Raw genomic sequence first — 26,117 nt, forward strand, 5'->3', positions numbered from 1 at the left:
GAATTTCATGTTACATACTTTTAATCAACAAAACTGTAATATGCAAATTAGAGTAGTCGGAGTCGGTGGAATCCTAAACTGAGGAGTCGGAGTCGGTGGATTTTTGGACCGACTCCACAGCCCTATCTGAAAGTGGTAAAATTGGCCAGTCATCTGCAGATAAAAATTAAATGTGTGTACGGACCTTTAGGCATGTGTTCATTGCATTAAAATTCACGTTTCTATGCAAATGTTTGCAAACCTGCATGCCAAAATTCCCACATGAACGCAAATTTTAAAGGACAACTGAAGCGAGAGGGGAATGGAGGCTGCCATATTTATTACCTTCGTAGTAATACTAGTTGCCTGGCTATCCTCTGGCTCTAATACTTTCAGCCATAGACCCTGAACAAGCATGCAGCAGATCAGGTGTTTCTGACACTCAGTTCTGACAAGATTAGCTGCATGCTTGTTTCTGGTGTTGTTCAGGCACTGCTGCAGCCAACTACATCAGCAGGGCTGCCAGTCAACTGGTATTGTTTTAAAAGGAAATAAATATGGCAGCCTCCTTTTTTTTTTTTTCTCACTACTGTAGTCCATTGAAGTGAAAAATTGCAGGCGTTTCAAGCTTGATGCATTTTTGTAAGCTGCAGGCAACATTTCATGCAAATGAATTAAAACACAATTTGCACAGAGATCCTGCAGAAATTAAACGCCAGGGATGGAGGTTAAGTAGGTGCTTTTAGGCTGGGAGCACACTTCTTTAAATTGTGCACGCATTGCCACACACGTCAATGCGCATGGCTGCACTGTATTCACAAGCCGTTTTGCGCTTGTTTTATTCTTAACTAAATACATTGTCAAAATCTAATCAACCGCAAACATTTATGCAAAATTAGGTGCGGGAAACTCCTGCAAAATCACGCCAGGCGTGCTCCCAGCCTAAGGGCCCGTTTCAACTGCAGCTGAATCAGTGCTTCCCTGCATGTGAGTGTGGATACGGTATCGCAGACTATTGAAAACAATACACTGCTTCCAAACCGCTTGTGAGGAAAAAGAAAAACTGCCTGCTGCAGGTTTCCGCACAGTGCATGACGGCTATGGCTAATCGGATGCAAATTCGCATCAGCAGAGATGCCACATCCAGTTCAGAAACGGATGCAGCACCGCAGTGAGAGCCTTAGTGTTTTTCTATCACTGTATGTAATAGCAGAAAAAGCTGCTCAGAAATGCCTCCAAAGAGGACCAGTTTCAAGTTGCATAAAACATGAACAGAAAGTTTGCATCAGTTAGGATTTATTTGACCATGTGTAGAATATATTCCTAAATGGCTTAGTAGTTGTCCAGTTACATTTCAGAAGCAGACTGGTGGACCTGCTGGATTCTGGCCAGTATGACTCCTAATACATGACCTTACCCTGTAAGCTGCCTCATGGTCACAGACTCATTGGTCTCCACAGCTCTGCGGGCTTCTGCAATACTGTATGCTGGCACGGTAGTGTGGCTGATAAGTTCAGTTGCAGGAGTATAATGCTTGTGTGTTTACTTAAAGAGGAACTGCAGTGAAAATAACAGAATGACTAAAATTTCTTATTGTTTGCATTATTTATTTATAAATTATTTAGTCAGTGTTTGCTCATTGTAAAATATTTCCTCTCCTTAAAGGGATACTGTAGGGGGGGTCAGGGGAAAATGAGTTGAACTTACCCCGGGCTTCTAACGGTCCCCCGCAGACATCCTATGTTGGCGCAGCCACTCACCGATGCTCCGGCCCCGCCTCCGGTTCACTTCTGGAATTTCAGACTTTAAAGTCTGAAAACCACTGCGCCTGCGTTGCCGTGTCCTCGATCCTGCTGATGTCATCAAGAGCGCACAGCGCAGGCCCAGTACGGGTCTGTGTCTGCGCAGTACACTCCTGGTGACAGCGGGAGCGAGGACACGGGCGTGCAGGCGCAGTGGTTTTCTGACTTTAAAGTCAGAAATTCCAGAAGTGAACTGGAGGCGGGGCGGGAGCATCGGTGAGTGGCTGCGCCAACACAGGATGTCTGCGGGGGGACCATTAGAAGCCCTGGGTAAGTTCAGCTCATTTTCCCCGACCCCCCCCCCCCCCCCCCCCTACATTATCCCTTTAATGAACATTCTGAAATGTATCACTGTTGGTGACATCTTTAGCCCTGTCAGGTGAACTGTAAGGAATGTTTGTTACTGACAGCTCTATGCACAGAGGGAGATATTGCTTGCTTGCCAGTTGGAAAAAGCTGTTACTTCCCACAATGCAATGAGGTTCACAGACAGAAAACTGTCAGGACCTTGGTCATGACATCACACTGTGTGAGGGGTTTCACCACAATATCAACCACACAGACCACCCAGTAAAGATTTCTTGTGGGAAAGGGGGAATCAGCTACTGAGTGGAATCTAGTTAAAACCTTGGTTGAAGTTCCTTTTTAAGTGTAGTCTACATGGGCAGTTCTCCTGCATATTAACACCCCAAGTAGATGCGACCTGGAGTGAGAAATGTGTGCTGTGTGGCCAGATGCTTCAATTTAATTACTATTGGCATATCTGAAGCTTTTTCAGATGTTAATTCACTGCGTTTAGATTCCCCAAAAATGCCACACAACCACAAACCTGGGCAGGGGCGTCACAATAACCACTGCAATGGAGGGGGGAGCTCTCCTTGCCCCAGGACCGGACCCCCACAGCCTGCCCCCTCTCCCCTTTCCACTGGAGAGCGAGGGGGAGAGAACACAAATGCACTGTGATCGTGTGGGAATGGGAGGAAGTGTTTAAGTGGTGGTGGGGGAGTTTGAAGGTGGGTCTGGTCGGCGTATGTTTTTCTGGGGGGCACACCGGCATCATGCTACGCCCCTGAACCTGGGGAAAGTTGTACAACCACTGTATTGCTGTATGTGCTTTTCTAGTGTTATATGGTAAAATCATCCTTACTTGTAAATTGCAATTAATAAAACGGAGCCTGGAGTTATACTTGCTCTCTGCAAATGCTGCTTGTGCTGATCCTCCTGTGAATCAATTATGGCCCATACTCACGAGGGACTTTTGTCGCCTCAACACGCGGCGCGCGCGTGTTGCGGCGACAGGTCGCCCGTGAGTATGGGCCGTTGCACGCGCGCGCACCCCGAACTGTCGCCCGTCGCTCTTGTCGCCATGCGATTGAAAGTTTCAATCGCATGGCAACAGTCGCCGCCGCACCTCTGCCGCAACTGTCGCTAGTCCGCGTGAGTACGCGGACTAGCGACAGCAACCTCCATAGAGGTAAATGGAGCTTCCGGCGGGGGGAGGAGGAACGTCGGCGACAGCTTCCGTCTCGCCGCTGGTCCCTCTTCCGCGTGTGTACGCGGAGGGACCTGGAGAGAAGCTGTCGCCGGCCTGTCGCCCACACGCTCACGTGTGCTGGCGACAGGCCACTTCTGCAGCCCGTGAGTACGGGCCATTAGGCTACATATACACTTGAGATAAAAGTCTTTGGAAAATGAAAGATCACAGACCAATCTTACCCCATTCCATGTAGTATGAGAGCCATACCTACACAGTCTATTCTATTGAGCTGAACTCCCCATCAGATAGAAATCTTTGCAAGATGCTGCACACAAAGATGCTGTACACATTCAAAAGATCAGTATCTGCAAAAGATCTGTTCCTGCAAATTGCATTCATAGTCTGATATCTGCAGATCTCAATACACAGCTGGTTTAACAGACATTCATCTGCATATCATCTGACAATCATCTGCAGATCTGAAGATCCATCCTGGTGGATCTGATCTGCAGATGAATGTCTGTTAAACAAGGTGTGTGAGGATCTGCAGATATCATAGACTATGAATGCATTTTGCAAGAACAGATTTTTTTTCAGGAACTGATCTTTTGCAGATACTGATCTGTTGCATGTGTACAGCATCTTTATGTCCAGCATCTTGCAAAGGTTTTTATCTGATGGGGAGTTCAGCTCAATAGAATAGACTGTGTAGAATATGGCTCTCATACTACATGGAATGGGGTAAAGTTGGTCTGTAATCTTGCCTTTTCCAAAGACTTTTATCTCAAGTGTGTATGTAGCCTTACCTAGAACAGGTAGGGGGTGTAACTCTACTAACGTGTTCCAGAGATAGGACTCATACTTGTAAATAATAATACAAAAACACTCCAACCAGATAACTGACATTTAGAGAAGTAAGATGACAGCCTCCATATTTCCTCTACTACAGGTTTCCTTTGATTAGCGTTTTCTTTACTCCCTTTATCCTCACTAGAGAGGTTTCTATTGAAATCTAAAAATATAAATGTTGGCTGAGCCTTCATTGTACATATAATTGTCAAAAGCCGAAGGAACAAAGTAATATCTAGATGTATATTTTACTCTATATATGGCTGATTTATAACATTAAAGTTAAATCAGAGTTTTTTATATTACCACCTATTTTTCCAAGCAGCATATAAATATACCGTACCTATCATCACAAAATATGTCTGGTCCAAGTGGGCCTTTTTGCTTTTGCAGAGTGAACTGCATTGTGTACAGTGCATATCAATATCTAGTGAAAACTGTCTGAATTTGCACAAAGTCTAGCTGGGGCTTCTTTTACACTGCAAATTGCGATTTTTTTTTCATTTTTTTTTATTTATTTATTTTTAATTCAGATTTGTGATTTTTACTGGATGCTAGCAGCACAAGAAGAAATATGCAGCATGCAAGACTTTTTAAAGAGAATCATCTGTAACAAAAAAATGGCCAGGGGGGGGGGGGGGGGGGGGGGGGGTCTTACCTCGGGAGAGGGGAAGTCTCTGGATCCTAAAGAGGCTTCCCCCATCCTCCTCCATCCTATGGTGGCAGCACTGGCTTCCCTGAAACCACAGCCGACAAGGGATGTCAGCTGTGGGGCAGGCACATTAGCACCTGCACTGTTCACCTTGTCCGGCTCCAGCGTAGGCGCAGTAGCGGCTTCCCGATGGGCTCAGGCAGAAATAGCCGAGCGTGATCGGGTCCACTCTACTGTGCAGGCGACTTGCACCTGCACAGTACAGCGGACCTGATTGGACTTGGCTATTTTTGCCCTAGCAGAGAACCACAACTATGTCTGCGCTGGAGCCAGACAAGGTAAATATTTACATACCTTTTTGTTCGGGGGTTTCTAGCGCTGCCACCGTGGAATGGAGGAGGACAGTAGAAGGCTTGTTAGGATCCAGAAGTTTCCATGTATCGAGATAAGTCTCCCCCAGAGGTTTTTTTTTTAGTTACAGCTTTTCTTTAAAATCCTTATCAAAATCTGAATTGCATGTAGCATTAAGAGCACCGCAGCCCAATGCCGTGTAATGAAAATGTATGGAGACTTACAGGTTGTGACAACGCGACACGATGGAAGTGACGTTTTCACCGCATCCCTGTTGCAGGTCAAGAACGAAGTTACTGCGCGGCTCCTGCGTCAGTCCGAAAGTCATGTTAGTCTATGGCGACACTTGTCTACGGCAAGCGCGCGTCACTTCCTACTCGGCCGGTGGCCAGACAGGCGGTGTTCCCTGCAGGCCTGTTTTTGGAGATGATTGCTAATGCTGATTTGCAGTCTGAAACCGGCCTCAAGCGTGCCATAGAAATAAGTGGGCAGCCACAAGTCCATAAACCATCTTGCTTAGTTGGGCGTTCCACTGTATGCTTGTGGAGAGCTGCCAACTTACACTGCCAGTGCGGCTTATCATGAAGAAGAGGTAGCAATGGCAATTGGGATGGATTAACTCTGTTCTGTGACGATTTCCCCTCAATTATTATCTAGAAGTTGTCTTGTGCGTCCAGAAACCTGCAAATCTTATAATAATAATAATATACTTATTAGGATTATAGCTAGATGGCAAAAAGCACACCAGGACCGCCCTCCACACCTGCTCTATAGTATTGTGGCACTTGCAGATTTTTTTCCCAAGTGCAGTTAATCGACCATGGCTTCTAGTTTCCTGTTTCCTGGCGCTCCAAGCCCCCTCCTTCTGTACTGTGTGAGGAGCATCTGCAAACGGGGATTTAAGGGAAGTATGGTCTGGTGTTAGTTATGGAGCAGATATGCTGATAAACAAAAATTGATTTGGGTAACATCCCATCCTCCCCATAAGGGTACTTACCTGGGGGGGGGGGATGCTACTTCTCTAACCCACTGACTGTGTGGACTGCGCCATATTTCCCAGAGAGCATCCACAGTTCAAAGATTCCGACTGTGGAGCGCGCTCCTGCAATGCATGCCGGGGGATGTAGTCCGTAGATGTCAGTGTATCCTGGGTACTCTGAACGTTAATGACTGTGTGCATAATTTCAAAAACTTGCAATAAACTATGTACAGTTGGTCATTAAAGATATTACCCCAAGTCATAATTTTTTTTTTTTTTTAACATCGGCCACGGGAGTCTGTGTCCTTCTGTACTCAGACATTTGATTTACCAAGAGTTCATGACCCAAGTATACAAAAGAAAGGGAAACTGAGTGTTGACTGAGGCCAACCTTCAAACTGAAGATGTACTAAATTCCTATCACCATGTACAGATATAATCTCCACCAGCAGGAACACTGTCCACAGTGAAATACAGATGTTCCATCCTTTCTCCACTCGATCCAAAGAAAACCTGACAAACTCTTGGCGGAAGTTCAGCTCTGTGTCACTCCAGCCAGATTCTCAAGTGAGTAAGGGCTAGAACCTCTGCTGGGTTTTTTTTATTGCATGAACCCCTCTATCCCCAGCTGATGCAAGGAAATATAGAGTTACCGTCCTTTACAGTGTTCTCTCTGGCTCTTTTACCCGGGTGCTCCACCCGGCTAGTTTTGATGAACACCCGGCTGTCATCTGCTCATCTCTTCTGCTGTAAGCAGAATTGTACAGAGAAGCGCTGGTTCTGCATTTTCTCATCTCGCCCCACCTGGCTACTTTTTCATGCCACCCAGCTGGAAAAAAATTCTGGGGAGAACACTGGGCTAACAAAGTACATTACAATTTACAAGCTTTTGAGAAAGCTCAGACAGCTTCTTTCAATTCTTTGTAAGATTTCATTTCACTTCCTATTCTTTTTTACTCTGTCACCATGTTAGGAACTGTGGGAAATGTTATTGGTAAGACTACAGACGGCAACAAAAACTTTTTTTTTTTTTAACTGTGTCCACTGGAAAGCTATCAACATGATTCCTGTTCTCTGATCCTGTGAGTGGGCTAGCGACCCCCCCCCCCCCCCCCCCCCCAAAAAAAATGTCCAAAGCCAGAATCTACATCACAATAAAATACAGTTGTCAGAGGCGCCAATCTTTCACTCTATCCAAACTAGCCAACATCTTTTATGGGGTTTCACTTAACTGTGTTTTTACTTAGAAATTGAGTCAGTGATTAATCTCTGTGGACCACAAGTCTCTGTCATGTGTGCAGTTCACAGGACCAATTTGCAGAATGCAGTAATCCATAGAAACCAATTAGAATAACATTTGCATTGATGTAACTTAAATAATCTGAAGTCAATTGGGCACTGTCGCGGAATAGCCGTGAGAAACGCAGGTGAATCTGGAGGATTCAGTTGGTTTCCTGATCGCTCCCTGTCGGATCTGTGCAGTCGTGCACGCGATCAGAAAGTCACTTCTTTGTGTTTTTTTAAACCAGAGATCTGTCCCCCTGTGAGCAAAGCATTCCCCTCACCCCTCAGGAATGTCACACGTGGCCAGATTCCCTGCAGGGACCAGCTCATTCCCCCCACAGCCAGATGGCTCCATGAAAAGAGCCAGGACGCTGGCTCCCCAGGGGGGCCATGAGAAAGCAGCCAGGGGGGCACCGACAAGGCAGATATGAAAGCATGTGGGATATGGTTTCTTACCTATTATATGGAGACCGTATATCTCACAGCTATAAAATTCATATAGTCTTATTCGTTAAAGTCTGCCCAACGCGCTGATATAACATTCATGGCAATATCTCTTCCGGTTATTGCGGTATGAATCTTCTCAGGAACCTGAAAAGCTGCCTTAGTCATGTCTGATGTCATATTAATCGGTATTTTCTGATGATCAGGAATCTGCTACCCACCTAAATATGACATGCACCGTTTGTGAGTTACGGCATTTTAGAAGTTTAAGCCTAAATCTCTCCCCAAGGACTTGAACTGTGGTTGGTTGGTAACTCAGAGGGGGCCGGCATTGCCACACCCCCAAACCAGCTTCATCAAAAGCACATGGGCGGCAGGCGGACCTCATTCCTCCATTTTTCCACCTTCATGAAAGCTGCTGCCACTTTGAGGAACAAGTGGTAGCCATTTTATTTGAACTATGAACTTTGAACTGAAACAAAAGGAACTCTACAAGTTTTTCCCACAACAGGGCATCTTTCCACAAATCCTAAGTATTTTCTCCCTTTTTATTTTATACTGGCTATTAATGTTTCAACAATTGTTGATTTTACAATACAATACAATACAATAACATTTCTATAGCGCTTTTCTCCCATAGGACTCAAAGCGCTTAGGCTCTCTCAGATTCAGTAATTAGTAGGATGAAGTATTCACACAACAAAAGTTATATTTCTGCAAATGCCAGACTGAACAGGTGGGTTTTCAGTCTGGATTTAAACACGTCCAGGGATGGGGCTGTCCTGATCTGTTGAGGTAAGGAGTTCCAAAACGTAGGGGCAGCATGACACAAGGCTCTGGGACCAAAAGTTTCCAAGTGGACTCTGGGTATGACTAGATTATTAGAACCTGTGGATCTGAGAATGCGGGGATTGCTACGCAGCTGTAACATATCTTTCATGTATCCAGGGCCTAGATTATTCAGGGATTTAAATGTCAGTAGGCCGATCTTGAATAGGACCCTCCATTCTATAGGTATATATATATATAAATTATTATAAAGACTTTATCAAAGTCGTTTACTGTTCCGCTACACCTGCTATACAGCCATACACAGAAACTGAACTCAGGTCTCTGAGGAGTCGCTACTATTGTTGGTATCTAGACAGAATACCGTTTTATTTGCAGGATCAGTCACTCAGTCGGTAGGGACCACTGGCCCATACCAGTGGTGGTGGCAGATATACCCTGAAATAGTGTGTAAAGTTGTAATTACCGTACCTCACAGGCTCCCTTCTAGTCGGGCTGCTGCCCAAATTCCGGCGATTTCCTTGCACCGATCGTGTTTGCATGGTCTGTGTGCTGAAACCGATTGGAAGGCAATTTGCGTTCCGACCACTAGGGCTCCTGTGACAGGCACCTTGTGCTTTCTACATTAGCCCAAGTTCTGAAAGCTTGAGGCTGGGTGCACACATGGCTGTGTGTTTTCTGTGGTGCGTTTTTGCGCTTTTTTTTAGTGTGTTTTTAATGCGTTTTTGTGCGTTTGCGGTTTACCGCATATGCTGTTTTCTTGCGCTTTGCATGCGTTTTAACGCGTTTGTGGTTAACATATACAAAATGCATATGCGTTTTTCATGCATTTTTCTATTGCGTTTTATGCAAATCACTAGGAAGACAACAGAAAGAGGAAATGCATCAGAATACATAGAAAAATGTATATGAAAACGCATACAAAACGCATTACATTGCGTTACCATTGACTTTGATTATGTGCGGTTTTGATGCGTTATTGAAAAATATGCAACAAAACCAGCGTTTTTAAAACTCACCCAATATCACACACACACACACACACCATTAGTGACTGGTAGATATGACTCTTCTGTCATTGCTTAGGAAAACTGACGCTTCATCTGTCCCAATTTAGTGAGCCAAATCTCCTTCCTCGAAAGCTCAGGATCACTTGAGGTGTACCTGTGTCCAAGTGTTTATTCAGTGAGATTCAGGCCTGAGCTACGCGTCCGGTTATGGATCCAGTAAGATGCTTTCCAGCCTCCTCCACTTCCCTATACTCTGCAATGGGACACGGGCAAGGAGGACACCAGGGAAACCCGCTGTAGGAGAGAGGGAGGGGGAACCACTAGACAACAAGTATGTATTCTGACCAGAGTACAAACCAATATTTTGCTCTAGGGGGTAATTTTAGGAGCAAAAGAACATGGTCTATACTTGAGTATATATTGGCAAAGGTGGGACGTTTTTGGAATAGGTGGCTCCAGAGTATTGGCTGTGCCACTACTTATTCTTCCCCTCTGCTGCTCACTGGCACACTTCAGTAAACAGGGAAATACTGTGCAATGAATACGTTTATCCTAACTAAACAGAATTTTGGCCAGGGGTGCCCAAACATTTTGCAGACTGTATGTAGACATTGAATTCAAGACTAATAAAAGCTTCGTCTCCATGCCTCTGAAAGGTAAACTTCATGCAAGGACAACCTGTTTTACTGTGTGAAACTCCAGCGCTTGTAGTATCCAGCTGTTACACTGATTGTTCTCGCTGAATGCAAGCGAGTGTACTTTTCACTGAGATCACACATTCCTCTTACTGCGGCCTTGTGTTGGACTTTGAAATTATTCAACATAAATAAATTCCAAGGAGAGTGAGGTGAGGTCTGAAGAATGAAATGTGTGAGAGAGCAGAAAATGGGAATTTCACAAGATAAAGGCTGCAATTGGTGAATAGGCCTTGCATAACATACAAAGCACATGCCTATAGATTTATCATTAAGTTTCCAGCATGTAACCATTGTAATCACTGCTGCGCAAATACAACTACATGCGATGATGACATAAAAACAGTGCAAACTCCATCCTTGTGTTTGACTAATTGGGAACGTCCATTGAGTGCTGTTTTTGCAGTGCTTTCTAACCGGTAGAGAGGTTCGCATCGGGAACCATATAACTAATAGTGAGCAGTCACTTCTCACTGCTGTATTTTACAGATTAACTAAGCTTGTTACTTTTTACAAATGCCAAGCACAAGAGAAGCAAATGCTCACTCCCATGCAGCACTCTGACATTTAAATTAGTCAGCAGACAGCCTGTCAGCCAATAAAAGGTGCGAATACTTAGACCTGTGTCTGTAATACCAAATCTAGCAGGAGCTGCACCAATTTGGCTATAGACAGGAGAGAGAGCTCAGTCACACATAATCTTAGATTACATGACTAGCACTGGGCATCATGTACCGGTAGCCCAAGCACACCCTCCTCCCACTGACCTGCACAGTAGGAAAAAATAAAGATTAAAATAACAAACACTGGGGCACATGAAAGGCAGGGGGCCTTTAGTGTAGCATGTGGGGTAAAGGTCCTGGGTAGTGGCAGAGCCTGGGTCCCCCACCTGTCATGTGCACCAGTGTTTGATTTTAATCTTTATTTTTGCAGCTCCTAGTGTGCAGGTCAGTGGCAGGGAGGGGGGGACATGAGAGGGCTACTTGCATGCGGTGCCCCCTGCTGGTCACATTATCTATGATTATGTACTACAGTACTCTCTCTCCCGTCTATGGCTGTCCATCTCAGCTCTTGCTAGATTTGGTATGGCAGACACAGGTGCAAGTATTTGCACCTTTTATTGGCTGATAGGATGTCTGCAGACCAACTTAAATGGCAGTGGCAATTTAAATGAGTTCAGTCAGGGAAGACATAAGCATTTGCTTCTCTTGTGCTTGGCATTCAATTGAGGGGTGGTTGTAGGTGATTCCCCTGGTAGTGTGAACACTGGGGTCCACCTCACTACCCCTTTGGTGTCGCATGCAGGTTTGGGGGTCCTGGGTGGTGGCAGAGCCCAGGGGCCCCACCTCTCATGTGCACCAGTGTTTGGACTTTTTAAAAATCAAATTAAAGATTTACTTCAACTGCATATAAGTGCTTGGCTGATATTTTGATTTCCAGCACATTCATTACTGTGTTTCACAATATACAGTATGTGTACACATAACATACCTGTGTGACCTGTTTTGTAACAGCTATTTTGTACGGGTGCGATCTGCATACATGATTGCCTTTGCTGACATGAAAATGGGGGGGGGGGGGGGGGGCTTTTTTCAAATTGGAAATGGCAATTTGTATGTGTTCCCTTTGATTTAACCTAATTGCAAATGCAGGAAAAATGCAGCATGCTCTTTGTTTGCAATTAGGTTACAATTGGACCGCACATCTCTCTCCAGGGGAATTACTATGCTAACCACGGTACCTTTGGGATCGACAACCCGCATCGAAAAATTGCATCAAAATGCATGCAGCGTGAAAGGGCCCATAGTGTCTGATATGCAGGAACATCTGATGCAGAAAGTAGTGTCCAGTGTTCCCACTAATGTGCAGTGCATTCTGGAGATGTCCCTGTCTGTCTGTTGCCCATTTATATGTCAGGTGGCTGTGCCGCTGCATTCCAGTAACATGGACAACAATTCTGTGGTTAATTTCTGGGAACGTCTGACGTAGTGTGAATGAGCCCTTAATGCCACAATCTGTATTCCTCTTTGTTTTTTGCCCTAGTGTGTTAACTTTGAAGACGTTTCTTGTTTGATTCTTATTTTTTCCCATTTGGTAGAAATCGCTGGATAAATGCGCCTTACGTGTTCGGAGTCCTGTAGTAGGAGTAGTTGACACTTTGTTTTAGTACTTTATTGTGACAGTGTAACAGATCTATTCTCTGTGCTCCTTCACTACTGCTGTCTGTAGTATTTGAACTGAAATCCTCTGCAGACAGAGGTCGTTAAGTAGCTGTGTTTCTTGGCAGACTTTCTCCTCATTCACAAGTGATGCCTGGCTGTCAGCAGCATTTCTGTAAATTACCCGTCTGTGAGGAATTGTCTAGTGCAGTGTCTTTCTGTCATCATGTGTAAATCTCTTCTCTCTCTGTTACAGGTTCCTCATCATGGCCTCATCCTCGGTTACAAGGTTCAATTCAAACTCCTTAGAAAATGCTTCAGTCAGAAGGGTAAGCTCTAGACATAGCTAATGTTTGTAGCAGCATGTTCTAGTGTACAATTGGTAAAATATTAACAGTGGGGAGAAATATGGAGTATCTGGATTTCATAAAGTCTGAAGATTCTTAACCCTTTAGCAGCCAATTTATTTAGAAGCCTGCAAGCGTTCCAGGCCAATTTATTTTAGCACATTTTTTATTTCTTATGTTATGTCTAATTAGTACTGCTGTAATGTGTATTTATGGCCACTTGTCACTAGGGGCAGTGTGAGACAGTAACAGAGGACTTCAGCTTTTTCTTAATATTTTCTGCTAGTAGAGAGAGATCAAAGCATTCCAAGAATTTACAGCACAAGAAGGCCTGCCGACTGAGGTCAAAAGCAGTGCGCTTATCTCAAATGAGAACTCAATTAAAGCCGCTGGTTCCCAGGGAATTGTGGCTAGTCTCTTCTTCTGGTCACCACTCCATCCACTGTAATCTATTTCCAATGAGTACAGGGAAGTAGACCCTCAGGCTCAATGAAAACAGTCTTCACTATAAATGGTTTGCTTTTTGGTACTGATATTGCTGGTTATGCGTCCTCTCATCCTACGAGTGTGTGACCTGCATTGTTCTTTTGGCCTCTTTCTGGACTACAGATATGTGCACATGCCAGATGGAACTTGGCTGAGGTCTAGCTTGTGCACAGGTCCCCCCTCCCCCCACAGGGATGCTTTAAAAGTTGGCACGCTGGATCTTAAAGTGATAGTGTTGGGCAAATATATTGTTTTATGCTTGCTCCACCCACTGGAAGCTGCTCATGTGCCATCGAACCACTTCACCATAGCAAAATTACATGTTTTTGTGGCATACCGGAGCATTGTGTCTGTTCAGTGCTCATACCTCACAATATTGAGTTTGATATTGATGGGAAGCATAGAAAACAGAAGCACATGTCACAGGAATTGCTATCTAGACTCTTGTCTTTCTTGACTTAAGTCTGATAAATCTTAACTGTCTCCTATTGTATTAGATTTGTGATTAGAGCTGCGATAAACAGCAGAGAGACTATGAGTAAAGGGTGCCTTGCAAAGCTATCAGCTCACTCCTAATTTCATTTCAGTTTAGTTTAGTAGTGTGGCCTTCTGGTGATCATGAAATGGTGATAAATGATTGGTTCACCTAATGACAGGAAGGAAAAGAAGAGTAGTGTTGACTGGAAAACTGACCAGGGATGGCCACTCAGCAAGCGATCCACCTGGCCGATCAACTTGGCTGGGCGGCAGCCAACTTCTTTGAAAACTTCTCCCCCTCCCACTGCATGACATCACTTAACAGCTGACATACGTCTGTACAGGCCAGCCCAGCAATGTCGCCCAAGGGGATGGAGTCCAAATCCCTGACAGGAGACAGCAGTTGTTAGGTGTGGATGCACCTTTATTATGTGCTTTTCACCATATGTTTAGGTTCTATCATTGAGGTTTGCATTTTGTTTTAAAGGCCAATTCCAGTTAAACTTTTAATTTAGGATACAATGGAGAGATACATTTAAGGCTGATGATTACTGTGTCTGAGTGATACTAGTCACCTGGACAGAATGCTTAGTGTGAATTAAAGTGTACCCAAGCTGAAGCGCAGGTAAAAAAAAAAAAAAAAATCAGCAGATCCTCCCTGAAGAGAGGGAAGCCTCAGGATCCTATTGAGGCTTCCCTCGCTACTCCGTGCTCCCCTGTTGCTGAGCGCGGCCCCCCGGAAGATTTGCGCACAATTGCCGACTGAGCCCGCCCGCTCATGCAGAGTAGCACGGAGTCGAGGGCATTGCACGCACTTGATCCAGGAAGAGGAGCTGCGCGGCCCTGATGTGAAGGGGGTTGTGCTCAGCAACGGGGGGCTTGCAACAACCGAGGGAAGCCTCATTAGGATCCTGAGGCTTCCCTCTCTAAATAGTAAGTGTCAGATTTTGAACCTGAGCTTTGGCTCTAGTTCGGTTTAAGATGCTCCACCCAATCGACCGGGTACCAGTAATGGTGCTGATCGACGACAAACTATTGTTCTATTGATTTTGGAACGATTCTTTTAGTCTGATCGTATTGCTTATAATTGTTCTCCTCCATTGGTGGCCCTGACCAATTATTCGAACGTTTAGGAGATTGAATCGTTATGCCTCACAGTATGAACAAATGAGGAAAAGCCTGAATGATTCAAGAGATCTTTTGGGGACAAAAACACTGGGAGACCTGGAGCCCAATAGGTGTAGTATTTCCTTGAAATAGGATAAATGGTTTAAAAAAGAGTAGAATTTACAAACCTGCGTTGATCAGAATAACTAGCAGTGAATGTGGAGGTTGGGAAAACCTGTCCCCACTTGAGTCTGCATAGTTCTTCCAGTGGTTGTGCTCCAATAAGGAAAAAAGATTGTTTATGAATGCGTAAAATCTCCAAACAGCGGTGACCAACTATAAACACGGTAGGAGGCAACCAGATGATATAAAATGGTGAAAAACAGTTCAAGAATAGCAGGCAAGTGTTGCCTCCCATAGTTGGGTAAGTGGCTTACCTAACATAGATGACTGCAGCCAAGATTTGGCATAGCGTTTATTCACATGAAAGCGCAATGCAACAACGCGTTTCAGACAATGTCTCACTTCCTCAGGTCAATTTGTGTCAATAGTCTTAAAGGGTACAAGCACTTATTAGCAGAAATTGACCGGAGGAAGTTGAATATTGCCCACGAAACACATTCTTACTTTCGTCTAAATAAACTGTTTACCAAATTTTGGTTCCAGTCATCGGAGAGAGGAGGCAAACATTTCTTGCTGTTTTTAAACTGTTATTAATCATTTTATATCATATAGGTACCACCTACTGTGTATATATATATATGGTACCAACAGCCTGACAGAAGTTTGAGCTCTTCTCTTGTTTTGTATTACTATCTAGATTAGGAATTTCCATTTTCTAGATACCCCACACTAGAGCAGGAGATGAAGCAAAAGCTTGTGCCTTGTATATCTGCACTATGGTATATATTTGTACTATAAGTCAGTATTCTGTTAAGTAGTTTTATTTTACAGGTGCCAAGAGATGACATGAACCAGGAACACAGTGATGAAATCCCCCTTTTACCTGGAGAAGCACTTGTTACAGGTGAGCTTTTGGTGTATACATTGTGCCTTGCGGTGCAACTTTCCTGCAGGGTTCTTATGATAGATATGGCTGGAACCTTTGCCCCAGGATCACAATAGCCCTATGGGCTTCTGAAAGTCCCTTAAATGGGCACCTAGACAAATTTATATCAAAATAAAGATGGTGTCTAACCTAAATATGCAGATTTGCTAGATCTGATATGGTGTGATGTTAGTGCTGTTTGAGTGGCAAAAGGAAGCTGCTAAGGATATGGGTCCTCTATAATAATGCTGTGTGTGTTGGGAACATTTTAACCAAAAGAATGAAGGACCTCGCTGCCAGGGGATCCCTAATGCCAGTGGGTATTTGGGAGGTACACTTGTGACTTTCCTAGTTATATCCATGCATCATCCACAGGATGTTTACTTACTTATATTAACCACTTAAGGACTGCAGTCTTAAAACCCCTTATGCTGGGCATACACAGCGTTTGTTTCCCTTATCAATCGAGCCGCTGATGGCTCAATTGATAATATCCGACAGGTCCGATGACCTGCTGGATAGATTCCCCGCTCGATCCCTGGCGGTGGACAATAGCGGAGAATCGAGCGGCTGATAAGGAGCGCCGGCGGGGGCGAGCGAGGATCAATCCGTGGGGGTGCGCTGGCATCGAGCCGCTGGCTCGATCTGGCGCATAATTGTATTAGTGTGTGCCCGGCATAAAGAACCAGACACTTTTTTTTTTTTTCCATTCAGACCACTGCAGCTTTCTCGGTTTATGGCTCGGTCATACAACCTACTATCTAAATTACTTTTACCTCCTTTTCTCGTCACTAATACAGCTTTCTTTTGGTGCTATTTGATTGCTGCTGTGATTTTTAGTTTTTATTAAATTCATCAAAAAAGACATGAATTTTGTCAAAAAATGATTATTTTTTTTAACTTTCTGCGCTGACATTTTTCAAATAAAGTAACGTCTATATACATTTTTGTCTAAATTTGTGCTACATGTCTTTGATCAATAGGTAGGCACTTATAGAATTTTTTTTTGGTTTGTTTGGGTAAAAAGTTTACAAACTATGGTTCAAAAAGTGAATTTCCCCAGTTTGAAGCATCTCTGACTTTTCTGAGCACCTGTCATGTTTTGAGGTGCTAGAATTCCAGGATAGTATAAATACCCCCCAAATGACCCCATTTCGGAAAGAAGACATCCCGAAGTATTCACTAAGCGGCATGGTGAGTTCATAGAAGATTTTATTTTTTGTCACAAGTTAGCGGAAATTGATTTTTATTGTTTTTGTTTCTTTTTTTGCAAATTTTGATGACAGGTGGTCTATGAGGGGCCACATTTTGTGGAACCGGTCATAAGCAGGGTGGCCTCTTAGATGACAGGTTGTATTGGCACTGAAGTGCAGGATGTTCTCAAATTGTGACCTGGACATGGCAGCAGAGCACATGGGCATGTGATGTATTGGGTGTGTAGACCAATAAGACCGCAATACATTCTTTTTGAATAGACCCATGTTAAGGAGAAGACCACAAAAAATGTTTCGTTCGGAAACTTGGAGTGGTTTCCACCGAAAAGGCTGGGCATGGTAGCTTCTCGGATTGGCGGTTGCGTATTGTGTGGCATAACGGTTGGTCTCAGCCACAATTAAGTCATAGAGATCCACGGTGCAGAACAGATGAAAAAAGTCTAGGGCCAATCCTAGATTATCTGTCTCCACCTGGACTCCAGACTGGGCAGTGAAAGGGGGCAGTACGGGTACGGCGGAACCAGGGGATTGCCAATTGGGATTTGCCAGCACCTTTGGGAGACTATAGGTAGTACGGGCCCGTTTTGCCGGTGCCTGCGACTCGGGTCTTAATGCACGTGCCACTGAACCAGTTTCTACTACCATGCTGGTGCTCGCCACTTCACCAGGGTCTACGGTAGTACTGGTGCTAGGTCCAGGTGATGCTACGCTGCTGGTGCATGCCTCACCAAGAAAACTCGGATCAGCGCTAGCACAACTCTGCTGCCCTTGAGTCTGATCCTGTGGTCCAGTGACATGGGGTGTAGTACGCCTGGCTCTAGCCGGGACCTCAACCTCGTCATTGCTATCGGTCAGAGAGCCACTGCTGTTCACCGGTTCGTATTCTGACCTGGAAGATTCGTCGGATGAGGCTTCCCAATTGCACTCACCCCACTGGGCCAGAATCTCGGCGGCCTCTTCAGCGGAATACCCCTTTTTTGCCATGGTGGACTGTTAAATTTAGGGGGTATTACTCTGAGACTACCCAGGAAAATGAGCACCTACCTAGCAAAAGGGAGTACTTGGGAAGTAGAAAGCTTTGGTCACTGAGTTTTGATTAAAAAAAATAAAAATCAAAACTGATCTTTACAGCGCCACAGTTATTAGTAGTGTTTTTTTGCAGTGATCAGAAAAAAAATTCTGTCACTGCGGTGGGGCGGGTAAGGGTTTGGCTGGGTGACCAGAAGCCCGCAGGGGGCAGATTAGGGCTTGATGGGTAGGAGTGCTAGGGGGTGACAGGAGGTGATTGATGGGTGTCTCAGGGGGTGATTAGAGGGGAGAATAGATGCAATCAATGCACTGGGGAGGTGATCGGAAGGGGGTCTGAGGTGATATGAGGGTTTGGCCGATTCATCAGGAGCCCACACGGGGGCAAGTTAGGGCCTGATCTGATGGGTAGGGGGTGACAGGAGGTGATTGATGGGTGTCTCAGGGTGCGATTAGAGGGGGGAATAGATGCAATCAATGCACTAGGGAGGTGATTAGGGGGGGGTCTGAGTGAGATCTGATGGTGTGGGCGGGTGATTGGGTTCCCGCATAGGGGCAGATGAGGGTCTGATCTGATGGGTATGATGGGTAGCAGTGACAGGTGGTGACGGGGTGATTGATGGGTGATTAGAGGGGAGAACAGATGTAAATAATGCACTTGGGAGGTGATCAGGGGGGTCTGAGGGCGAATTGAGGGTGTGGGCAGGTGTTTGGGTGCCCGCAAGGGGCAGCTTAGGTTCTGATCTGATGGGTAGCAGTGACGGGGGGGGGGGGGGATTGATAGGTGATCAGGGTGTGATTAGAGGAGAGAAAAGATGCACGCAATGCACTGGCGAGGCGATCGGGGGGGGGGGTCTGAGGGCGATCTGAGGGTGTGGGTGGGTGGTGATTGGGTGCCCGCAAGGGGCAGATGAGGGTCTGATCTGATGGGTATAATGGCTAGCAGTGATGGGGTGATTGATGGGTGTCTCAGGGTGTGAATAGAGGGGGGAATAGATGCAATCAATGCACTGGGGAGGTGATTAGGGGGGGGTCTGAGGGCGATCTGAGGGTGTGGGCGGGTGATTTGGTGCTTGCAAGGGGCAGATGAGGGTCTGATCTGATGGGTATGATGGGTAGCAGTGACAGTGGGTGATTAATGGGTGATCAGTGGGTGATTAGAGGGGAGAACAGATGTAAACCATGCACTTGGGAGGTGATCTGAGGGCGGGTGATCAGGTGCCCGGGGCAGGTTAGGGTATGATCTGATGGGTGGCAGTGACGCACGATCCCCGGCTAATTAGTCTCCCAGGTGCCGCTGCCGATCAGCGTTACGCAGTCCTGGGGGTGCCACTTTGCCGCCACCAATTGGTAGTGGGCGGTCGGCAAGTGGTTCAAGTTCTCAGTGCAGGTGCCTGCACTTAGCTTATTTACTAACCTTTCAGAAACCTGCATCACATTCCAATTTGATGAAGGTTACAGTATTTTTCCACCCGCTGGTAGATCGTTTTTAGTCTGGATCTACAGGAGCATGTATGAGATCCTTGAAAATTGCTGGAAATGTTATAGTACCGTATTTTTGGGGAGCCACAAGACACACTAAAGTTTAGAGGACAAAAACCAGGAAATAATATACTAAACCTTGTGTGTTCATGGTGTAGGGGCTTCTTATGGATCTTCTCCTACCAATTATGTCCCCTTGTACGCCTGGGTGTCCCCCTTGTATGCCTGGGTGTCCCCCTTGTATGCCTGGGTGTCCCCCTTGTATGCCTGGGTGTCCCCCTTGTACCTATTGTGCCCCCCTTGTACCTCATGTGCACTGATCTTTAAGAATACAAATTCGGATGTGAGAGTCACGTCCAAGAATCTTAACTGTTTAAAAATGCAGAATTCATATTTTGTTGTTTGGAAAACCGTTTCATTCTGCTTTAAACAACTCTTGCTATCCTTTTACCATTTTTTTGGTGGTATAAGACGCTCCGTAATATGACCTAGGTTTCGAGGACACAAACCAGGAGAAAGATATATGCTAAATATGCTAAACCTAGTGCGTCCATGGTGCAGGGTCATCTTGTGGAGCTTCTCCCCCAATGTCTATCTCCTAAGCTACACTGCTCCCTGGGGCACTCTCGGCTACATTTATCCCCACAAGTTATGGCAGGCACACAAGTCATAAAGGAGATCTGTACTGTTTTAATGGTTATGCTGGGCGTAAGAAGTGAAACCTCACCCTAAGGAGGCTTTTGTGGACCACCAGAGACTGCCATGGTTATGTAGAAGCAGCCCTGTAGAAGATGTAGATCTCTTTTAGAGATGCAACCTAGTCTTGTTGTCAAAGCCAGGGACCTGCATACTTCCACAGGCTGAGAAGTGAGTGTGAATGGTGCGGTGCACTTGGGCAATTTGCTGCAGCCTGCTGAAAGAATACAGGAGGTATGCTAGGGATCTAACTGATAAAATGTGGCAGAAGCGGAGTAGAGGGCCCAGAGTAAAGGCTGGGGAGAGAGCTGGAGGATTTATCTGCCATACTCAGAGCGCGCGGGTATGTGCTCTTTGCACTTGCATGTGGAGGTTGTGTCTTACTGGTGCCAATGGTCTCGGGTGGGACCACGGCTCTATCATTGGGGCCCATCACTGCCCTCCCTGCACTGAAAGAGTGCAGTGATTGGTTCCAATGACATAGCATTGGCCCTGCCCACAAGACCATTGGCACCAGTGACATAAAACCTCCACAAGCAAGTGCAAAGAGCAAATAGCTGCAGGACCCTGTGATTGGCAGGTATGATGGCAGCAGACTGCTGCAGCATGGGGGATAGCTGGGACACCTTACCATGTTATTCAGAATATGACACACTGACCTTTTCCACCCTCTTTTGGGGGAGAAAAATATGGTATATACCTGATACATTTTTGTTTTAACTTGCGTAACTTTTTTCTTTCCAGTTCTAGATAAAGATGTTATCTACATGTGTCCATTCAATGACCCAGTTAAAGGGAGATTATATGTCACAAATTATAAACTGTACTTCAAAGGTGAGGAACCGGTAAGTTAAATCGGCTACTTTTCTCTTACATTATTCCACTGTGTGTTTCCTCTTTACTTTTACCAAATGCCTTAGCAAAAATTGAGCATTTTGCAGGAACAGTACCGAAGACACAAATTGTGTGAGGAACTGTATTGTGGGAGGAACTGTCCTCGCTTATGCTGGGAAACTCTCAAGATCAGTTGTACTCTTAAAAACAATGTCCCGTTTTAAACATAAAGGCTTCAATTCATAAAGGTCTGTTCAATAAAATTTGTTTTTAAAAATCAGGTTGGTAAAATACCACATTCAGTATTTTAGATTATTCTATTTTATCCCTATTTTCACAGGTGCAGTAGAAGTTTGATAATTACTGAAAAACATGTTTCAGTTCACAAGACCTGTTCCTTAAATGGTCGAATAGCTGTGGAGTAGGTCGCTGTTCTGTAATGGTAATGTTCTCTCACTTCTGTGCAGTGACAGCATTACAATAGTAAGAGGCATCCTCAGCATCCCTTTATATCTACATGTTCCCTTCTGGTCCTTTTGAATCTTATCAGTCTTTTGTAACATTTCATTTAATGGCCAGAGTTTAGATGGACTTCCAATAAACATAAGACACACCATACTTTTATTATTTCACCAGTTGCACCTCGGCATCTTCAACCTGGAGTCTAAAGGGTTAACGTCTAAAAGGTCTGCAGGGGTAACCTCTTTTGTACTTGTTCTCTCCTCTGCTGCTTGAGGGTGGTGGTGGTGGTGGGGGGGCGCTAAATTTGGTAATTTACCTCACTGGTTGGTAATTTCAGCTTGTTATGCAGTAACATCCTGAAGGTGCGTACACATGTCGGACTGACACAAGCTACCAGTTGGCAAACCTGCCCACAGGGCGGACGTTCGGACAACAGTTTCTGTGTGTGTACAGTCTGTCAGCCGGCTGATAAGGCTGGTTTTGACTGATCTGCTTGGCGAATCGATCAAAAACAGCCTTATCAGCTGGCCAACAGACTGTACACACGCGGAAACTGTCATCAGAAAGTCCGGCCCGCGTGCGGGTCTGACGACTGGTAGCTTGTCAGTCCAACGTGTGTATGCACCTTTAGTGTATTGACACTTCACTAAACGTGTCACTAAAGCAGCTGTTTTCTGCATTCCCACATGCGGTAGTGCTTTATGAATTGAAGCCATAATATCAAAAATAAGATGTACATTTGTCCCAGAGTAAGATGCACTGTAGATTTTTTTTTCCCCTAGGTTGCTGCCACTTACAGTAAGTAGTAAAAATCTGACAGGTTTATTATTATTATTTATAGGATTTATAGAGCGCCAACATATCACCCTTTGCTGACAATAAGGTAGCAGACAATGATAATAGGGGAGACAGACAACACAATACAGGTAATGAGCTGTAAGATGCACAATGCCAGATCGTGTATATACATTACATTATTCTGTGTGCACAATCGGGTAGGCTACACAAAGGAGGGCCCTGCCAAAAGCTTACCATCTAAAGGCTTAGGACTAGTTCATCTCTCCAAGAGGAATTCTCAGGCTTTATTTCTTTTCAAAAGCACTGAACAGCAATTGCTCAGCCCACCTGCCGGAATGTGCAGGCGAGTAGGGAGCCTTGCCGGCATTCTTATATACTGTAGATCCTTTCCTGGGAGTGCTTTTAGTAAAGACTAAAGGAAATACTGAGAATCCCCCATGATAATGATCCAGAACCCATCAAACTGTGAGGCCTGGAACCCACTGAAAACCGCAAACGCAAAACGCAACCGCTAGCGTTTTGTCTGAGCGGTTTGCAAGCGGATTCATGCGCGTTTTGGGTTGTGTTTTGCAACATTGTATTTTTTTCCCCAGCGGGTGCCTAGCGTTTTGCGTTTTGCGTTTTTATCCTGATTGGTCCTGTGAATTATTTTTCATTTTGTTACAGTGTGCTGAACCGCAAAACGCTAGCAAAACCGCTCAGTTTAGGTTTTGCTGAGCGTTTCTGCTAGCGTTTCAATACTTTACATTGAAGCGCTAACGCTCCCAAAATGCTGCATGTCCTGCGTTTGCGTTTCTGGGAAACGCAAACGCTCCTGTGGAAGTTGCCCCATCCATTAACATCAGCTGAGCGTTTTGGCAAAACGCTAGCGTATCGCAGCGCTGCCAAAATGCTCAAAAAAACGCTCTTGTGGGTTCCAGCCCTAATGGTAACACTGGAAACAAATATATTTATAGTGAATTCATTTTACTCTAGGATAATTGTTATCTTCTACGTTTGTATTTACATTTAAATTTTAAATTTCATGATAGTGGCCCTAAGGGCTCTTTACCACTAGCAGCATGTTGCAATTCGATTCCGATAGCTTGCGGATCGCAAAATACTAGGCACTTTTAAAGGAAATGAAAACCATGCAGGAACGTTTCCATGTATGTGATGCCTTTGTGAGGTGATTTTTCTATCTATGTCGGTCTTGCTGCAGCTCCTGTACAAAATTTCAGAGCACATGAAAATGTATTTACCGTATTTTTTGCAATAGAAGTTGCACTTTTCATTCCCCAAAATGGGGGGGGGGGGGACTGGGTGCTTCTTATATTCGGAATATATGGCAAAATGTGGTGCAAAGTGCGCAGGGAAGCATCCCGCCTCAGTGTTCCTCTACCCCTTGCTCCGGTACCCCGTAGCCACCTGCCGCAATACAGCACCGGTCCTCTTTCCTCGTTGGCTCGTACTTCCTCATTAGTGCTTCCCCCATACTGTTATCCTAGCAGCACACGTGCGACAGGTTCACACATGTGCCGCTGGGGTCATGCTGTATGGTGGAACCACTAATGAGGTAGTACAAGCCGAACAGAAAGGAGGACCGGAGTATAGTGGCAGGTGGCCACAGAGTCCCGTGATATTGGAAGATGCAGACAAGAGGAGAGGAATGTGTATAGAAGCAGGACCAGAGCGAGGGGGAGAAGAGCTGAAATACTGAAGTGGCTGTGTTGTGTAGCTTAGCTGGTGGGACAGCAGAGGTTCGTGTAGTGCAGTGTAACTGGTGGGGGCAGCAGGGGTTAGTGTAGAGCAGTGTAACTGGTGGGGGCAACAGGGGTTGGTGTAGAGCAGTGTAACTGGTGGAGGCAGCAGGGGTAAGTGTAGAGCAGTGTAACTGGTGGGGGCAACAGAGGTTGGTGTAGTGCAGTGTAACTGGTGGGGGCAGCAGGGGTTAGTGTAGTGTAGATTAGATAAGAGTAGCTTGCAGACAGCTGGGGGGACATAAGATGGCTTTACACCATAGATGCAACAGGTTTAGTATTTTTTTTCCCTGATTTTTGACCTCTAAACCTAGGTGCATCTTATAGACTGAAGCGTTTTGTAGTGCGAAAAATAGTCATCTTTTTCTTTTTTTTTTTTTTTTTTAGTATTAGCATTGTTTTTCTTAGTGAAAAGGGGCCCTTAGGGCAATGCAAGGTATTTTACAGGAGATCTGCAGTGGAGGAGTTGGGTTTACTTCAGTTTGTTGTTTTTGAATAAACATTTCAGTGGACTCAACCTTCTAATGCTGGGAATACACAATGAGTTTTTTGGCACATAGATGGCTCATTTTGATAAAATTCCAACAGGTCTGATGACTCTGATCTGATTTCAATCATTTTTCTAATCTATTTTCTCATAGAAATGAATGGAAAACAATCGGAAAAACGATTGGAAGAATGATCGGACAGTTAATTTGCCGAAAAAACTCACCGTGTATTCCCAGCATAATAAAACTGTTGGGCTGTAAATCCTTTATTCACAACTTTTGTAGCGCTTGATTAAGCAGGAGTCCTTTTGATAAACCCATTTGTTTTTCCTTGCCATTTTGCTAATAGATATCCTGTTGTGAGAGTATTTTTTTTTCTTGCACTCTAAAACCACAAAATGCTATTCCCAATTTGTATGTGCCACTGTATTTTTCTGAGTGGATTATTATCCTATGCTGGCCTCTGAGTGATCCTACAGTGGTGTCCCTCCCACTGCAGTCTTATAAGTATTTGCACGCAGTAGAGTGATATTAGGTACATATCAATTAGAAGTGAATGCTTCAGCTTGAATTTGCACAATACACTTTACAGCCAGAATGCTTGCTGATGGCCATTTTTGAGAGTTCACCAGAAAATATTTAGACTGGGCCTGATATTACAACCCTGTCAATGGCAGAGGAATGAAAGTCATTGTTAATAAAGGATGGACATTGAGGATTGTTAAATGATTGAGCGACACACAAAACATGGAAGCCGCCTATTGCAGAGGATTCATAAGTTATGCAGCTTTAAATTGAAACCAAATACAGCAGATGGTGATGTTGCTTGGACCAATTGCAAGCTGCCTAAAATGAACCAAAATATGCGTCAACTCAAAATGATTAGCTTCTCACTGGTAGGCTCTAGTGATGAATCGTGTTTCTTTTTTTCCACACAAATCAGAAACCAAATAACTGTTGATAAATAAAGATGCCCCTTGCCCTAAAAACTCCATCCATGTGTTTCTTCTAGGAAGCAAATGCTTACAGTGTTCTGGGATAACTAAGGCATGGGGATTTTGCTTGAACGCCATAATTTAAAACAAACCTGAAGCAAAAATAAACGTATGAGATAATGAATTGTATGTGTAGTACTGATAAGCAAAACAACACTTTGCCTTAAAGTGGATCCGAGGTGAACTTTTACTCATTGCAGAATTGTGTTCCTTTCCTATTGTTTATAGGGCATTCCTATAGCCAAATACTTTTTTGTTTTTGTTTTAATACTCTAATTCCCTATAAACTAAAGAAACCACACCCACAGGTTTTCAGAGAGCCTTGGCAGTAGCAATGGCTCATGGGAGCTCAGTCTGGGCAGGAGTAGGAGGAGGTGTTACTAGCCATTGGTTTCAGAGGCAGAGGGGAGGAGGGGGGATTAGGTTTTTTTCACAGGCTTAGTGATCA

General features: G+C 44.7%; 1 protein-coding gene across 2 annotated transcripts in view; it reads left to right on the top strand.

Annotated features, from left to right (window-relative positions):
- MTM1 (myotubularin 1) overlaps nt 1-26,117 on the top strand; it is a 131,745-nt gene that overhangs the window by 34,195 nt on the left and 71,433 nt on the right. For both annotated transcript variants that reach the window (XM_068251021.1, XM_068251020.1), the window contains exons 2-4: nt 12,727-12,799; nt 15,842-15,914; nt 21,098-21,198. In XM_068251021.1, the coding sequence (XP_068107122.1) occupies nt 12,737-12,799; nt 15,842-15,914; nt 21,098-21,198 (237 nt within the window). In that variant the 5' untranslated portion in view covers nt 12,727-12,736. The remainder of the gene's footprint in view (nt 1-12,726; nt 12,800-15,841; nt 15,915-21,097; nt 21,199-26,117) is intronic.

This window comes from Hyperolius riggenbachi, chromosome 8 (genome assembly GCF_040937935.1).
Source record: "Hyperolius riggenbachi isolate aHypRig1 chromosome 8, aHypRig1.pri, whole genome shotgun sequence".
Classification (NCBI taxonomy): domain Eukaryota; kingdom Metazoa; phylum Chordata; class Amphibia; order Anura; family Hyperoliidae; genus Hyperolius; species Hyperolius riggenbachi.